Genomic DNA, 18,860 nt, shown 5'->3' on the forward strand with positions numbered 1-18,860 from the left:
TTGTGTTTTCTTCTCTAGGAACGGTGTTCATCTCCTTTGCCTCCTTGTTCTACTGAGTTGTTCGTTTTCCTTATTGAATTGTAAATATATTAAAGAAATTGGTCCGCATCCAAAATATGAGTTCAAAAGTTTAATAGTTTATAATTTGGTTTTTATTTCATTTATGTTGTTTTGTGACAGCTTAGAAAAATATTTTTTTACTATATTTTATTGATTTTTTACAGAGAGGAAAGGAGAGAGATAGAGATAGAGAGTTAGAAACATCGATGAGAGAGAAACATCGATCAGCTGCCTCCTGCACATCCCCCACTGGGGAAGTGCTTGCAACCCAGGTACATGCCCTTGACCGGAATCGAACCTGGGACCTTTCAGTCCGCAGGCCGACGCTCTATCCACTGAGCCAAACTGGTTTCGGCTTAGAAAAATATTTAAGAGAGTCAAATTTATCAGACTTTTCTTTACTGTCTTGTGTTTTGTGTCATACTAGGAAGTCTTCTCCAACTAAGATAATTTTTTTAAATATCATATTTTCTAGTGTTTTTTAAAAATATATTTTTATTGATTTCAGAGAGGGATAGAAATATCAATGATGAGAGAGAATCATTGATCAGCTGCCTTCTGCACGCCCCACACTGGGAGTCAAGCATACAACCTGGGCATATACCCTGAACAGGAATCGCACCATGATCTTTTGGTTCATAGGTTGACACTCAACCACTGAGCCATACCTGCTGGGCTCTAGTGCTTTTATTACTTTTTTTTTATGTTTAAAAAAAACATATGGACCATTAGAATTTTTTTTTCATTTTTTGTAATCAAATGATAAGTTGGAATCTGTCTTTTTTAGGAATTGGGCTGGACTGTTGGCTTACCTCTTAGTTACTCTGCAGTCTGGTTTTGGCTTCAATTTCTCCATTGGAACTCTTCTCACCAAGATTACCACCTCCCTGATGCTAAATCTAATTGACCCTTCCCCACCCTTATCTTACTTGACCTTTTAATAGCACTAAAAAATATTTCTCATTCATTTCTTCCTATGCCTTTGTTTTTTTTTCCTAGCTCTCTAGCCCATTTTTCTTAGCCTCATTTGTGAGTTATTTTTTTCTTCTTTAAATGTTGTGACTTAGGGTTTTTTACCTGGTTTACTAGCTGGCCCCTCTCCCCAGGCACTCCCAACCATGCCCATGGCTTCACCTTCCATTCACATTTGCTCTTCTGAGCTCCAGACTCATGTATCCAACTGCCTCATGAATTCTCCACTTGTGTGTCCCACAGGCACCTCACACCTAACACATCCTAATCTCTTCCCCTGAACCTGCTCCCCCGCAGTGGATGACGTCACCATCTACCCACCCACCCAAACCAGAGTCCAAGGTACCGTCTTTGACTTTTGCCTCCCCGCTCTATTCCAATATTCAATTACCGAATCTTGACAGTTCTACCTATAGCCTTCAAACCCCTCCACTTCTCTCCCTTCCCTTGGCCACTACCATCGGTCACCTGGGTGATCTCACCATTACCCTAATAGGCCTCCTGGCTACTACCTTCCCATCCAGGATCCATTTTGCAGCCATCTCCCCTATAAATCACAGATCTGATCATGCCACTCCTGTGCTTGTAAAACTGTAGTAGCCCCCCATGGCTGCAGAACCCCAATGGAGCCCCAAGGCTCTTCCTCTTCAAGCTCATCACCTATCGTTAACCCCTGCACCACTACCTCCAGCCATGCTGACCTTTGCTGTCAAGCTCTCCTTCTTCCCTTCCTCTGACAATGTCTCCTTATCCTCAGTTCTCAGCAGGTCTCTTGCCATCTACGCTGCTCTGGATGCTGGTCCCTGCACTTCCCAGTCACCGCACCTGCTGATTTGCTTTGGCACTCACTTCCCAATTTACAATCATTATTTATTACTGTCTCTTCTCCATCTTATCCTTACATCTTATCACTAGATGGCACTGTTGCACCCCGGTGCCCAACAGTTGAGCTACTCCTTAAAATGTTGAGAGGGAATGAGTGAATCCACCCTTTTAAAGAAAACCCCAGTCAAGGACCTAGTTAAATTGCACCACCCCCAGCTTTTTTTCTAGCCAGTTTTTTTCTTCCTCCCTCACTTCTATCCATATTAAGCTCTCTGGCTTATTAGTTTTCTTTAAAATGCCAATTCATTATATCATTCCTCAGGGTGTCCCACAGGTACCTCACACCTAACACATCCTAATCTTTTCCCCCAGAGGGCTCCCATAACCAGTAAAAGAGCTGCATTTCCCCCTAGAATTAGAGATCCAGACCAGAGGTGAGGGTAAGACAGAGTAGAATTGGGATGCTGGGTGTTGTTGTTTTTTTAAGTCAGATTTATTAAGGTATAATTTACACACAGTAAAATTCAACCTTCTTAGTTGAACTGTCTATATATTTGTCAAACATATACCATCCTGTAACCACTGCCACAATTAAATATATAAAACTAGAGGCCTGATGCATGAAATTCGTGCAAGGGGCTCCGCCCCTGCCTGGCTTTGTCAGGAAGGAAGGATGTCCAGAAGGATGTCTGGTCTAATTAGCATATTGTGCTTTCATTATTATGGATTCCCATCACACAAAAATTCCCTTGAAGTCAATCACTGTCCCCTACCCTCAAGCCCTTGGTAATCACTTTCCTAACTTCTTGAGTTTTGTCTTTTCCAGAACGTTTCTTCTTTAACTCAGCATAATGCTTTAGAGGTTTTTCCATGTGTTGCATGTACTGGGAGTGTTTCCCTTTTATTTCAGTAGTATTCTATTGTATGAATGCATGACCATTCATTCATTCATTTGTTTGATGGACATTTAGGTTGTTTCCCCTTTTTGGTGATCAGGAATGAAACTAGTATAATTATTTGTGTAAAGGTCTTTATGTAGACATGTGCTTTCATTTCTCTTGGATGGGATGACTGGTTTTGTAAGTGTAAATTTGTAAGAAACTGCCAAACTGGCCTGGGAGGGTCTTATGTAAATCACTGAAGAGTTGCTGACACTACACAAATTTGAAACCATAATAAATCCAACCAGCTACCTAAGTAAGTCCAGCTACGGGACCCTAATGAACACCAATGACCAGACCTGTAGAAGCCCAGAGTTTTGAGGGAAGGTGGTAAAATGGAGACAGGACCACTGTGGGAGCTGGTACACCCAACACCCAAGGGAGAGTCCTCTCCCCCGTCCTGCTGTTCACTCAGTGGCCTTGGAACCAGGTCATTTACAAAATGAATGATTGGAAGTCAGTGTTTTATATTCTCAGAAAATAAATAAAACCAAACTTGGGGGGAAGCTGTAAAATTAATAACAAAAAGAAACAAATGATCTGAAGCACATTTCAAATGAATAACATACACAGAAAGGGGCTATAACTAACCCAAGTAATGAAGACTATTTACTTTATGCCCTCAGGCTGAAGATGGAAAGATCTTGAAACTTATATTAAATTCTAATCAGTAGGCTTTTTTCAGACATAGGTCAGTAATTTTGAAATGGCACTGTGTACATTCTAGGACTGAGCAAAGAAGTACATGTGTTGTGGACAACAGGAGCAGTTTTCTCTGTTAGAGCTACATAGATATCAAAAGGGGAAGGCTAAAATGTACCTGGGGATTCTTTGTCCTATTTGGCAACATTTTTTTAAGGAAGAAATTATGTTAAAAAATAATGGACTCTGTGACTGCTTCTTTGTGGGGACACACGGGACTTGGTTGGAAAGTCTGTGAGGAGGATTCTCCAAAAGGTCTGGGGCCTCTGGAGGGACCTTGCCGAAGGCAGGACCCTACCTTGACTTTTCCAAACAAGTCCGGTCCCCCGGGATGTTTTGCTAGAATCTCTATGTTTAGTCTTTAAGGACCCGACTTGTAGAAGCATATACTGTACTTTCTCAAGGACACTTACCCTGCTGATTGTACCTAGAGATTAATTTGAGTTCAAGCTGTTGTTTGAATAAAAGCCAAAGGAGGCAGGCGAACAGGGCTACCTGGGGGCGATAGCCAAGGAGTGCCTTAGCCTCTCTCTCACAGAAACGTGTGTCAGAGCAATCTGTCCATCCGTCGCTCAGGGGCTGCTGGTCAGCCCCGGCCCTTCTTTTAAAAAGAAATTTTTTAAAAAATTGATTTCAGAGAGGAAGGGAGAGGGAGAGAGAGAGATAGAAACATCAATGATGAGGATCATTGAATGGCGGCCTCCTGCATGCCCCGCACTGGGGATTGATCCTGCAACCCGGGCATGTCCCCTGACTGGAAATCGAACCATGACCTCCTGGTTCATAGGTTGATGCTCAACCAATGAGCCTTGTTGGATGCAAAAGATAAGCCAGCTTTAGAAATCTGTTGCTGAGATGAAGAGAATATGTGACAACTCTCTTTGTCAGAAGTACATTTATTACAGACTTGAAGCATTCATACAAGTACCCATGGGGCATAGGAAAGCCCCATTCACAATCTCCCAGGAAGAACAGGAGAAATTTGCAGAGTTCTTCAAAAAAATCAAGTCATTCAGACATCTTCTGGATGTTATACATATCAGGCATCAGTGGCCAGGTTTCCATCCATCCAATAGGACAAGTGCCTACTGGCCTTTGCAATTCCTGCTACCTTGGCCAGATCACCTCCCTCCATGCAGGCACAGCTGGCACCTTTCTGCCCATCAACCAAGTCTCTTCTCAAATATAAGCTTACCAGAGTGGTCATCCACTCTCACCTATTCCTTTACTAGGCTTCTTTTCTTTTTTAAAAAATTCATTTTTATTGATTTCAGAGCAGAAGGGAGAGATAGAAACATCAATGATGAGAATCATTAATCTGTTGCCTACTGCACACCCCCTACTGGGGATTGAGCCCACACCCTGGGCATGTGCCCTTGATTGGAATCAAATCTGGGACCCTTCAGTCCTCAGGCTGATGCTCTATCCACTGAGCCAAACCAGCTAGGGCTAGGCTTAATTTCTTTATTGCACTTACCATTACCGGAATTTATCTTGTCTGACTGCCTAATCAGAACATCAGATCCATGAAGGAGGGACAGTGTGGGTTTTGTTCACTTCTGTGTCCCCAGTTCCTAGGACAATGTTTGTTCTATATCAGGCGTGGGCAAACTACGGCCCGCAGGCGGGATCCGGCCCGTTTGAAATGAATAAAACTAAAAAAAAAAAGACCGTACCCTTTTATGTAATGATGTTTACTTTGAATTTATATGAGTTCACACAAACACTCCATCCATGCTTTTGTTCCGGCCCTCCGGTCCAGTTTAAGAACCCATTGTGGCCCTCGAGTCAAAAAGTTTGCCCACCCCTGTTCTATATATACCAGGCACTAAAATATTCATCACATGATTTAGCAATGCACTCATGTACAGGAATCTATTTCTCATGAAAAATGAACATGTTTGTAGAGTGGTGGGTGAAATATAATCAAAACAAGTGGGAAACAGGACAACTGTATTATAATAAATAACCTTTATTTCTTTCTTCCACACAATTTAAGAAAACCATACATTGGAAGAATATCTCTGAGTTTGGCAATGGGTCTTTGTCTTTTCATTCATATGGATCATTGATTAGAAAATCAGAGGCTAGTGTTCAACAGATATGTCATCACATGTTTTACAGTGTTGATAGGTGTTTCATGTATAAAGGGTATCATGGCTCAAACAAATTTGGGACACAGTAAATCCAAATGAAGTGCTTTTTCAACGTACCTGACAATACCATTCTACTCCACTGCCTTCCTCAGAACCTCTCATATGAGCAGGGTTCCACAGAAAGCACTTTGAAAAAGATTGCAGAAGACCAAATAGTTAAATCACTTTGTACTCAACAGTTTCTAAACTTCCCACTTCTAATTCTAATTAACAACGGCAAACTCAGTTCTTGAAAGAAGATGGATCATAACTCTCTAAAAATTGAGCAATGGAAAATGAAACTACAATGAGTGAAGGCGAGATACATTTGACTAAATGGCTTCATTCAAACACATTGAAGTTTTATCACAACTATAATGTCTGATACGTTTTAGAGTTATCATTCCTAAGCAGGGGGAGGGGGAAGAAGGACATCCCACTGGGGGAGTGTTTCCACCCCTACATAATCCCTTTTGAGACAGGGTCAAGGTGAACAGTTGGCACCCATGGGAGTCTGGCACATCTCTATAGTGTATTGAGACATTAAAACATTTTTGAGAACTAAATTAAAAAGCATCTTCCCAGTGAGGTCTTCAACTGACCCACTGCCAACCTTTCTAACTTTCTGGAATGACTTAGGCAAAACTATCAGACTTAATACTTACTGATAATTCACATTATTTGAATTCATTTTCACTACATATTAGAAGCTTCCAAATCAGTGTACTGCAAATTGGTATAAATTTTAATTTGTAATACTGTCCAAAAACATACAATGGGACTAAATTTACCAAAGTTATAAAACCACTATGAAACATTTGATCTTATTTTGTTGATTTAACATTTCATTTTCACCATTAAGCATGACAGAAGTAACATAACCAAAGATTAAATCATCTAAAAGCCCTTCAAATTAATCATCCAATATTTTCCAACTATTTCTAAGCTAAAGAACACGATTTTATTGTTATAAACAGAATTTGAAAGCCTTCATGTCTTTGGCATTACTAAAATAGGGTATTTAAATGCTGTACCCTTTTTCCACTATAAAATTGAAGTTACAGTAAGATGAAATGGAAGCCCACTTGCCCTGCTAGAATAAAATGTCTCTAATGATTTTAGATTGTTGCTAAAAAACAACAAATTTTGTCATGTATTTTGCAATTAATGTACCAAAAATTTACCAGCCCATATAATTTCATCAGTCTACTTCTCCAGAGGAAGTAAACAGATAATAAAACTAATGAAATCATATTTCTTGACCACTCTCATCCAATATAAATAGTTACTTGTCCTCCGAGGATTGGAAGATGAGCTATTTACCAGACCATTCAACCTGGGCCAGTAAACCACAAAGGCAGTATTCTAAGATAGGGGGTGTTCCTGAGTCAGCAAAGAGAATTCTGCATTGTAGACAGCCCCTTAAGTCATTAGCAAGTGCAGACCAGGGGTTGATAGGCCTGTGTTAACAATTGCTTTGCGTCAGCGTTTCCGTATGTCCGAAAATACCACGAAATACTGAACTTTAATTAGTAATGCGACAGATGAGAAAAGGCTCCGTGTTTTAGGACTGTGCGGAATAGAAAACTGGGAACACATCCTTTGGTGATGAGTTGCTGAAAATTACCTCAGTGAAAACAAAGCCGATAAGCCCAGTTCCTTTTGGAATTCCTGACACCAGCATTTCTTCAAGTTTGGCCCGTGGCCTCTCTGCATTAGAACCACGTGGGACTTGCTCCAGCGCAGATCCCCTCTCAGAAACCTGCATTTTACATGGGTAAAGCAGAATCTCTGGTCTCCCTGGGAATCTGCATTGGCCACAAGCTCACCATATGTTTTAGGTTCTCAGGAAAGCTTGAAAAATCGCATCCGCCCCACCCTTTGGCAAGGTCTTTAAGCAACCTCTGCACATAAGCACTAAAATTTGCAGCGTATTTGAAATGCTGAAGCAACAGCAAATGCATGACACCCCTCAATACAGTGCTGTCACTGATTTAAAATGTGACAAATGAACACGACCGACGGGGATTAACCTGGCCAGCTCCCACGGAGTGCCATGTTTTACCTGTGCTGCATAATACTTTGCAGAATCAAACTGGCAACAAGAAAACAGAGCAAAACAGGACATGCGACACCCAGACATAGGCTGTGGACTCTTAAGGAAATCCAGATCCACAGTCCCAAATCCAAATCCATCGACATGGAATTTGCACTTTGAAGCAGAATGGACTTGAGGAAAAAAGAGGGCTCTCTTTCTATTCACTCCCTTCACTAGGTGGGAGAAGAAAGAAGAGTTTCCCCCCTTCCCCCAAACCAGTCCCCAGGACTCCCATAGACCCGAGTTCCTCTTTCTAAGGTCCCCTTGACCTTTCTGGCTTATTTTCCTCCCATGTGGGAGCTCTTGGGGACTGGAGAGGCATTTGCTACATGAAACTCATCAACTTCCATTTTTAAAGAGTAAATACTGTTTAAATAGAATTGCAAAACTCATTTTAAATAAATTTAACTTAATTAAATATTAATAATTTGCCTGAATGAGGACTCGCTTGAACCCATGTTCCCCTTTTAAAACCACACATACAGGATCAGTGCACAGCTAGAGAAATTTCCTCAGTTAAATACCTTATTGATATGAACCCATTCAAAAATGCCAAAACACCAATCATTGTGACTATCTTAGACCACCGTAAACCAGTACCATGCCACTGGCTTATGGTGGTCAGGATGTTGTAGCTTAATGTTGACATCTGGCACAAAACGCTTAGGGTCTGACTCATGTTTCCTTTTTATGTAATTCTGGCTCAGGCATCCGATACAGAGCAGCTGAGAAATAAATTATGTTGACGAGGCTGAAGATGAGGCACAGAAGTATGGCTCCTGCTATCTGAGGGAAAGACAGGGCCCTGGCGTTGGCCATGAGCCATTCCCTCCTCAGAGTCTTGTCCAGAAGGATGGCTTCCATCTGCATGTGCGTAGCCAGGATCACACACACGTGGAACAGCTGATGACTGTGACCTACAGCAAGTATACAAAAGGCCACCAAGATCAGCAATAAAAAAGGAATGACATGCTGAGTGAAAGAAGCCAGACGCAAGGGACACATATTGTATGATTGCATTCATATCACTTGTCCAGAAAAGGCAAATCTATAGAAACAAACTGTAGATTAGTGGTTGCCCTGGGCAGGGGGGGGGGGTTGATGGGGATGAACAGTATATGGGCATGAGGGATCTTACTGGGATGATAAAGATGTCTTAAACCTCATTTATAGTGATGGTTGTACAACTTGGTAAATTTACTAAAAGTAGCATTAAATTGCATACTTGAAATTAGGGAATTATGTGATATGCAAAATATGCTTCAATAAATTTATCTTTAAAATGTAATGTGAGAAAAAGAAAAAGGCCATGAGAGTAAACCAAATTCACCAATCCAGCTTTTCACATGAAAAAGGCATCATGTTCTGCCAGAGGTCATCGCTCTTTCGCTTTTTAAAAAATATTTTTATTGATTTCAGAGAAGAAGGGGCGGGGAGAGAGAGAGAGAGAGAGAGAAACATCAATGATGAGAGAGAATCATTGATCAGCTGCCTCCTACTGGGGATCAAGCCTACAACCCGGGCATGTGCCCTAAAAGGGTCGAACCAGTGACCTATCGGTGCACAGGACAACGTTCAACTAACTGAGCCACACTGGCCAGGGCTAGCCCTCACTGGTTCAACCCGGGCATGTGCCCTGACTGGGAATTGAACCATGACTTCCTGATTCATAGGCTGATGCTCAACCACTGAGCCACACCGGCCGGGCCCGAGGTACTCTCTCAAGAGCCAGTGCTAATGAGCTCAGATTCCGAATTCAGTGCCAGAGGAGAAGCCAGCCAAAGTCTCTGTTGGCCACTTACGAGGGGGTCCACTTCCTCTTGCCGATCAATCCCAGATGTGACCAGGAGCTCTTTCTCCCCATGACCTGCTGGACCCCAGCTCACCAGAATGCACCCACATGTGGGGAGCAGGGCGGGGGGCTCAGTAGAGTGTGCTAGGAGTGGGCAGGGACATGCACCTTTGTTGGCCCACCCCGGAAGGAGTCCATTGCCCAGAGCTGGGTCCTGCTTTGGGGGACAACTTTCAGAAACCAAAAGCAAGAGGAGAAGACCACATGTGTCGTGGGCTGATCTGTGTTCTCTTCCACATTCATATGTTGAATTCTTAATCCCAGTACCTCAGAATGGGATCATATTTGGAGATGGGGTCTTTTAGAGATAATGAAGTTAAGATGAAGTCACTATGGTGGGGCCCAGTATAATTGGTGAGAAGAGGAGAATAGGCCGTGGACATGCACATACACAGAGGGAAGACCACATGACAAGAGCTGGAAAGATGGCAGCCCCTAGGAAGATGGTGTGTTTCAAGGTACCACCCCTGCCTCACTCACGTTATACTAATGGGCCGCATACGATTCCCAAAATCTGTGGGTGATGTGCTCAGCAACGGAGGCTCAACCCCGTCTCCATTAGGAAAGACATAAAAAGACGCAAGAGCCCTGGACATATGTGAAATGTGGCTGCAGCAGGAAGAGTGGTTTCAGCAATCCCACCGGACAGGAACAGGGAGGAGCTTCCTGTGGGCAGACGCTAACCAAGCCGGCCCAGCCCTTCCCACTCAGGCTGGTGGAGAGGGAATCCCATACCCAGCAGAGATTTAATGATCTGTCATTAACTGTTGTCTGGCAAATTTCTCCCCATAGCGGTGTCTTTCTGCTCTGAACGGGATAGAGATGAAAAAATTAAACGTTATTAAGAAGCCAGGGAGTTGACAAAATAAGGGCCAGGGCTGTTTTTCCTGCAACCCCCAGACTTCATGCACAATCCCCTCTACTTCATCCAGCTGGTGCTGGGAGGTGAATGTGGTCGGTGGGTGCCCGTAGGCAGGTATCCCCTGGCCCTTGGGTCTCTCTCCTTTTTTGAAATCTGCCCTCTAAGCATTTTGCTTGAAATTCCTCCAGCAGGACAGAATAGGTAAAGGAGCTGAAACCCGAATGAGAACAAAGAAAGTAAAGCTGGCCACGTGACCTAGGCGGTAAGAGATGGAAAGTTATAGACAAAATGGGCTTGGCAGCAGACAGGTTCCTGCTCACCACAGGGAGACAAGGACGCCCCCTTGGTCCCCATAATAGCTTATCTGAGGAGCTCTCCTCCCAGCACACATAAGCCTCGCCAGAAGTGATCAGGGGCCTCCAGCTAGTCCCGGAGCCAGGGTGGGGGTTGCCTTCCGCAGTGCCTGCCCACTTCCCTAGGTAGAGAGGGAAGGAACTCTACCAGCAGGTGTAAACCCGTGGCACTGACACCTCCTGGCCACATCACTTCTCCGACATTAGTGAGCTCAGGCTCACCTAGAGAATCACACAGCCTCTGAGGGAGTGCTGAGCCCCAACCCCCATGTTTCTGGTGTAGGGCCCGAGAATCTGCATGTTCCCGGGTGATGCTGAGACAGCTGGTCTGGGCACCAAACCTGAGAGCCATCTCTCTACCCTGACTCCTGGTCCCATCGCACCCAGCTGAACAAGACAAAGGCAGACATGGTCCCCTCCTGGGCACAGCCCTGCACAGCATCTGGCACCTCGGAGCCATGTGCACCCTGTCTGTCTTCGTCCTCTCCAAGGATGCCCTCAGTGGCCATTTAATAGTGGGATTTCATGTTCTAGGTCATCCTAGGCCTACCCTGGCCCCATACCCCATAGGAATGCGTTAGAATCTTAGACTTACCTGCTCTCCCATTCTCCCTGGCCATTCACTGGCTACATATATCCTGGCCCCTATTAACTCACCGTTGCACTCACCTTGGCCAGCACCTGGAGAACTTCCTGAAGAGGCGCTTCTCTCCCTGCCCTGGCCTCCCCTCTGCAGCTGCATCCCAGGGATGGAGCCCACCCCGGCTGGAGGGCAAAGGCAGCAGAGAAATTTCTTTATCACCAACGTAGTCAAAGAATCCAGGGGCCAGGCGCTCCGGCAGGTGTGCGGAGTAGAAGAAAGAAGCCAGGAGGGTCATGACCACGTGCTTCTGGTGGTACAAGGTGACTTCGCTCTGCGGACTCTCCCCTGGGAACAGGAATACCTGCAGGTATTTAAAAGCAACATCAGGTCTTTTTTTTTTTTTTTAAATTTCTTTATTGATTCCAGAGAGGAAGGGAGAAGGAGAGAGAGAGAGAAACATCAATGATGAGAGAGAATCATTGATTGGCTGCCTCCTGCACACCCCCTACTGGGGATCGAGCCTGAAACCCAGGCCTGTGCCCTCGGCCGGAATCGAACCTGGGACCCTTCAGTCCGCAGGCTGATGCTCTATCCACTGAGCCAAGCTGGCTAGGGCGCAACAGCAGGTCTTGAGAGGAGGCCCTTGTCCCTGTCATCACCTGCCGACATCTTGGCGCGCACGTGGGGACGTGGGCCAGGGCCCCCACCTCCTCGGGCTGCGCTTGGAAAGGGAACTCTCAGGGCTGTGTGAGCAGAATTCCCATTCTGAGAGGGACCCATTGAGACCCAAGGCGATTGTATTTTAATCCCCCAAAGGTTTATGAGAGCCATTGGGTTATTTAACTTAAAAAAAGAAAAAAGAAGGAAGGAAAGGAAAAACCCTATTAGATACATTGCTGCTCTTTTTTCTGGACGGAGGTAATGTGTAAGTATAGTAACAACGATCATTTCACACTGGAACTCATTTCTAACCAGAACGTCCTCTGAACTGATGCTCCTTATTAAGACTTTAAGGCTTAGTAATCCCTCGAAGGCCTTCTGAGTCATCAAAAAGTATTAATTGCGGCTACGAGACTGTTTCAGAGTTAAGTGTAGTTTCTGTTATTGTTATAAATAAAGACAGCAGCCCCCACCTTCCGAGGGCACGAGGCCAGGCATCATTTCATGGGCACCTCAACAACTGCCATAGGCAGACTCTATTTCCCCATTTTGCAGATGAGGGAGCTGGGCTGGAGGGTGACTTGCAAACCCTAATTAGAAGTGAAGTCTGGATCTGGTCTGGATCCAGGCAGGCTGAGTCCAGAATCCGTGCACTCGTCAACTTCACCATTTAGGGTTAGGCCTCCCATCCCACTGCCCACTGCAGCTGTGTGCCAAACCCCCACAGATCCTGTGCTGGGTGTGGTTTGGTGGCATGTGGACCTGGCATGGTCCCTCTGCTCTAATTTCGTGTGCGTGATCTGTGTCCCCAAGGAAGGAGTGGGGGAATGGGCTGCACCCCCAATTCTAGGTCTCCCGCAGGCCGACAGAGGCCAAGCCCAGAGCACGTGGTCAGTGCTCCAGCTGGGGGAGCCAGGTCGGCCCCTCCCCGTCCCTCCCCAGCTACCTCTGGGAGGGGCATGCCACTCACTGGGCGCTGACCATGTGCCAGGCATCACTGAGTCCAGCAGGTCTGTTGTTTTGATTAATTCCCTCTAATGCCCTGTGAAGGAGGGGGTGCTAGTGGTCCCTGTTACAGAGGAGGAAACTGAAGCTCAGAGAGGTAATGTGCACCGTTTAGGGCAGTGGTTCTCAACCTTCCTAATGCCGTGACCCTTTAATACAGTTCCTCATGTTGTGGTGACCCCCAACCATAAAATTATTTTTGTTGCTACTTCATAACTGTAATTTTGCTACTGTTATGAATTGTAATGTAAATATCTGATATGCAGGATGTATTTTCATTATTACAAATTAAACATAATTAAAGCATAGTGATTAATCACAAAAACAATATGTAATTATGTATGTGTTTTCTGATGGTCTTAGGTGACCCCTGTGAAAGGGTCGTTCGACCCCCAAAGGGGTCGCGACCCACAGGTTGAGAACCCCTGGTCTAAGGTCACACAGCCAGTGAGCAGTGGGACTGGGACTTGAACTCAGACCCATCTGTTTTGAGAGTGCATGGACTTTCTTCCTGTCTCTCCTCTTTCACCTCTTATTTCTTGTTCCCCATCTAATTCCTATCTCTCAGACCTTCATTCATACTTTCCCCATCGCTACTGATAATACAGTAACTGATGATAACTAACATGGTAATGATGCTTTTTTTGGACTCTTGCCACCATTTCATGTAATCCTCCCATAGCCCAATGAAAGGAGGTGTTATTACCATGCCCATTTTACAGGTGAGAAATGAAGGCACAGAGATGATAGACAGCTGGTCCATAGGCTCCCAGTGAGTAAATATTAGAGATCTGCCTGGAGAGCCTGCTCTCCTGGTCACTCCACTAAACCCGAGGCTGCTTCCCCTGCCCAGCCCTCTGGGGCTGCTGCTGAGCCCCAGCGAGCACATCTCCTGTGGCTCCCAAGACCGCTGTGTCATGCTGCTCCTGACTCTACACGAAGCACCCGGGTCCCCACTCCTGGGTCCTGTGCTGCCCGGCGTGGTGCTCTGGCCCCCAGGAGCTCAGGGAACAGCTGACTTCCTAGTGGTGCCCAACAGGCAGAGGAGACGGCAGGGCCCTTACCCGGTACAAGATGGGGAGAGAGTCCCAGGTGTAGGGATAAGCAAATGCGAGGACACGGAGCATCTTACAGAGCCTGGGCTTGTGGAGCTCCAGAAACCTAGATCAGGGAAGAAAGGGAGCGAAGGGGTGTCAGTGAATTACACACACGTGCGCATTCAAAATACCCACAGGCCAAGCCATCAGCGGGGACAAGCACTTTGCACAACTTCCTCCAGCAGCTTCTCCACCAGCTTCTCTACCCCTCAACCCCCCACCCAATGGCTTGACCTCAGATGTGAAGAGACCTCAGGGGAATCCATCTCCTGGCATCTGAGAAGCAATGGTATACGGACGGAGCCAGGGGGCGTGCTCGCAGAAGCCCTGCAAGCTCCAAGTTATCTAACTGCCAGAGAGCCTTTTGGAAGAGCAGTGCCGGCCAGGAGGGAGATGGGTGGGCGGGGGCGGCTGCGGGGCCCAGGCCCTGGGGGAGCACATCTGCGGAGGCCGAGCTGCCTCTCTGGTCAGAGCCACCCTGATTACCGAGCAGAAGCCTCGGTTCAAGTAGGTGTGTAATTGCTCTGAGGGACTTCTGGAACATGCACTACCACACACAGGTACTCCGGGCACAGGGAAACTGCATGCGGCCTTTCCTGTTCTCCTCCCCATCCCCACCTGCGTCCAATCCAAGGACAAGGGAAATCAACATGAACCCGAGTGGTGCTGACGGTCACCACAGACAGGTCCTCCGAGATGGAAGTGACAGGACCTCAGCTGGCCGGTGGGGCAGGGACAGTACAGGTGGCAGAGGACATGGGAGGGCAGGGAGAATGTTCACACCAATCTGCAGCCCTGAACGGGGGCTCAGGTAGAGGAATGCTCACGTGCCTGGGACAGGTACCTGTTCCAATCCCGCAGAGTGTTGTGGGGGGCTGGGTCCCCCCCTTGGTGCCCATAGGGCTGCACAGGTGGTGCAGTGCTAGCACGCCGAGGCTCATGGGGTGGCTGCTCTGAAGGACAGTGGAGACACTCGGGCCCTCTCAGTCTTCCCCTGGTTCTGCCCCTCATCATGCTCTCCTGAGGGTATGGGGTCTGTGTCCCACCACCACGCCTCACCTCTGCTCTCCAGACCCCTTATCCCAGCCCACAAACCTGCAACTTCTCCCCCAAACTCGGTCTGCTGCTCCCCCAGCCCAGGCCCATTTTCCCTGGTCATGTCCCCTATGAGCTGGTACAGGCACCTGTCTGGGAACCCCACTGCTGCCCATATCCTTGGGCGGGGACATGGCAGAGACCCCCCACCTCTGCCTGCTGGATGGTGGGCAACCTTCCCAAGGACTGGAGCTGGGGGTGCTCAGGTCTGGGTCCCCCACACCCAGCTCAGAAGCACGTCTGAGGTCCTGGGCAGAACATACAGCCCTCAGGGCCAAGCCTGGGGATCCCTGTGCTGGGGTATGAGGCAGCCCTATGGCCCCTGAGAAGCCCCGCAGCCTCCAGAGACAAGCTCCAAACCCACTCAAGTCCGCCAGCACGTCTCTCCTTTTCTGACCCTGCCCACAAGTCAGAGACGCACCTGGCAGGCCTGGGGCAGAGAAGAAACAGAAGCTCAAGGAGAAAGAGGAGGGAAATAGGGGACCTCCAAAACAAGGGCCCCAGCCTTGGCACCCCCCGCCCCCCAGGGACAGGCGGGGCAGTGCAGTGCCATGATCTCGCAGGCAGTGTCTGACCTGGACAGCCTGGCTCACGTCCTGCCTTTGCCCCTCATGACCGTGCGAGCCTGCAGGTCACGTAAACTCCGTGCCCTCAGAATCCTCATGTTAACACGGAGACAACAACCGTACCCCCTAACAGGCTTGCTGCAAACATTTGATGAAATGGTACTCACAGAGTAACACTCACTAAATGGTAGCTTTACAACAAGATGTGTGATGGGACCCATTCTCTCCCTCTCCCCATCGTGTAGCCATGTTGCCCCAGGAAATAGGAGCCGGAGGGAACCGACAGGTGCTGGGTGATGGGTCTAAGGTCAGGTGACTAATAAGAGGCAAAACTGGGATTTAAACCTACGGCTGTCTGGCTTCCATTTCACACCCCCACCCTCCAGCAGGCTGAGAAGGCCTCAGACCACCAGCCAGCCTTTGTTTGTCCCCCTGGGCTCCAGGGGGCAAACCGATGCCCCAGGAACCAGGGCTGGTCTCAATCGCCTTGGCCCCGCCTGGCACAGCTAGTCGACCCCAGCAAGCCTGCTCCCTCCTCCCCCACGCACTGCCACCACCTGTCACTCTGGGCTCAGGGAGGCTCCCTGCGAAAGCTCACTCTTTCTGTGGCCACTTACACAGGAAGCAAGCTGGCTCTGGCTGGCTGGCGAGGGCCATCCCCCAAAGCATGGATTTCCTGCAACTTGAGACAACATTTCGCCCAGCCCGATAGAGTGCTTTCCCAAGGGCAATCGAATCAGCCTCTCCGGCAGCAAAGCTGAGTCTATAGGGGGAAAAGGGAGAAAAAGCAGAACAGAAGAGAGACAGCCACAGAGAATAAAAGGCAGAAAGGCCAGCAGCGACAGAGAGGGGCCTCCCCACTCCCAAGGTGCAATTCCAGGCCAGGCCACAGGGTGTCGCCACAGCCAGAGGTTTGGAGAGGGAAGGGTTGGTGCCACGGAATCCTGTGAAGCACCCCACGCCTCAAAACCCACCCTGGCAGAGCAGTCCCTGCACCCCAGGGTTGAGGGGCCCATTTACAAGGAGTCAGGCCTCCTCTGCCTAGAACCATGTCGACAGGAAACACCAGATTTCAGGAGAAGCCTCCATCAAGAGAGGGTCGATACAATACCTGTCTGTTTCAAAGCCCGATCAATCTTTCTGCTACAAAGCTGGAAGGATTTGCCAGCGAATTCCTGAATTAGCAGGCCTTTGGAGACTTCATTCTAATGCCGAGCGGGGTGTGTGTGTGTGTGTGTGTGTGCGCGCGGTTATGGCTGTTTTGTTGTTGCCTGGGTGACATTGCAGGGATGTGGACATTTCCATGTGCTGGCTGCACAGTAGCAGCACTTTGTCATCTGGCCAAGCCCTCTGACCTCCAATGTACCCGAGAGCCACTGCCTGCTGAGCCTCTGGTCTCCAGCTCTGACCTCCAGACCCGCTTCCAGGCGTCCACACTGCTGACCTGCCACAGCTCACTTTCCACCAGGGGTGACAACCCCTTTCCATCCCTACAGCAGTGACCACAAAGCATTTCACTTAAGGAGTATTTGCCAAAAAAAACAACAGTTGGTGGCTTGGGATGGAGAAACAAAAAAAGCCCTACAGTGACCTGTGATGCACAGCAAACACGGTGTAACGCACGCTCCTAGGGGAGTGGAGCCTTCTGGGCTTTGGGTGGTCGGCGGGCACGCGCAGGGTCTCCGGCACCCGACCGGCTCCGGAACCACAGAGAGGCCACGCCGTCGCTCATGTCCCCTCTCCAAGGCTGCAGAACAAAAAGGCAGTTTTCTGGAACATGTTCATTTGAACTAAATTCCATGGTAATAAGGACCGAATCACCAGCCAGGGGAGCCCAGGGCCCTGTGTGTGGGCTTCACCTTCAGGACGGGCGCTGGAATGAAAGGAATGCCTTGGGGACCATGATGTTCTGGGAAGCACCTGCGTGCGTAACTGAAAAACTGCTACTGAGTTTCGTGGCCTCCTGCTGTGCTCGGGGAGGGAGAAGGTGGGCTTTCGTGCTCCTGGCCATTCCATGGGCTGAGGGGCCGGGAGGGAGAGGCAGGAGAGAATCTCGGAAAAGGAAGTGGCAGTGAGGAATGCCCAGACCAGCAAGCCCAGGGGCACGGTCCAGAGGCCCTTGGTTACGTGTGGACACTGAAGCCCTGAGGGGGCGGTGAGGGCCACACAGGGAGTCTCTGAGATGGGGAGGTGGCCCTGCCCTCCTCTCCTCTGGCTCCTCCTACAGTTAATCAGCGGGAGTCGCTCCCTGCCCACATCACCTTTCTCACTCCTCAGACACTGAAAACTAGGAAGACGGAATGAAAACAAAGAGGAGAGGCCTTGTAAGACCAGAGAAGCCACCAACGTGGAAAGGAAGGAGGACAAGGTGAGGAGGAAAAGGAAGGGCCCTTACCTGGGACTCCCACTGTACCTCTGGCTCCGAGAGGGTGGCGTTTGCCTTTCTTCCCTTCTGTTCCGGCACAGCCCCCTCGCCCCGTGGTTGTTAACACACTTGGAAGCCCCTCGGGGCCTAGAAGCTAAGCCCAAGGAACTGTCTCCCTAGGAATGTGACCGAGCACAGGGCCAGTCCCCAGTCGGTCACAGGAGGCACTTCAAATCCCCAGCCACCTTGGGGCCCCTCTCTAGTCGCTCTCTTCTTTCCAGCCACATGGGCTCGGTGACCTGCCCTGCTGCTCCAATGCAGCCCCATCCTCTCCGGCCCCCAGCCTTGTCCAGGCTGCTGCTCTGTCCAAACGTCCTTCTCTCCTCTCCAGCTAAAGTGTTTAACCTCCCGCAGTCCTCAGTCCTAACACCACTCCGCAGAACCCTGGGGATCCATCCACGCAGCTGTCATTTTGTATTGTCATTATTTGTTTATGTTACATTCTGTCCCGCTCCACTCTAATGGCCATGTCCCCTGGACTTTTGTGGGGCTACAGTTTGCCTCTCCGGAGGCACTGGGCGTTCTGAGGGCAAGGACTGCGCCTCACTCCTGGTGTTCCCAGATCTTAACATGATCCCTAGAGCAGGGCAGGCATTTAGGACATGTTGAGAGGTTGGTTGGTTGGTTGA

The 18,860-nt window shown here is 48.3% G+C and overlaps 1 protein-coding gene across 2 annotated transcripts in view; it reads right to left on the reverse strand.

Moving 5' to 3' along the window:
* Nucleotides 1-5,452: 5,452 nt before the first annotated feature.
* Nucleotides 5,453-18,860, reverse strand: part of PAQR5 (progestin and adipoQ receptor family member V) — a 41,800-nt gene continuing 28,392 nt past the window's right edge. Inside the window, exons 5-8 of one of the 2 annotated variants that reach the window (XR_001512952.1) lie at nt 16,424-16,569; nt 14,113-14,209; nt 11,603-11,744; nt 8,564-8,650 (exon numbers count right to left, since the gene is read on the reverse strand). Coding sequence is in view for 1 of the 2 variants with exons in the window: in XM_006758383.2 (XP_006758446.1) it covers nt 8,409-8,650; nt 11,603-11,744; nt 14,113-14,209 (481 nt within the window). In the remaining variant the exon portion in view is untranslated. Of the gene's footprint in view, nt 8,651-11,602; nt 11,745-14,112; nt 14,210-16,423; nt 16,570-18,860 lie in introns of both variants that reach the window. The other variant, XM_006758383.2, reaches the window with a different exon arrangement.

This window comes from Myotis davidii, unplaced genomic scaffold, assembly GCF_000327345.1.
Source record: "Myotis davidii unplaced genomic scaffold, ASM32734v1 scaffold673, whole genome shotgun sequence".
NCBI lineage: Eukaryota > Metazoa > Chordata > Mammalia > Chiroptera > Vespertilionidae > Myotis > Myotis davidii.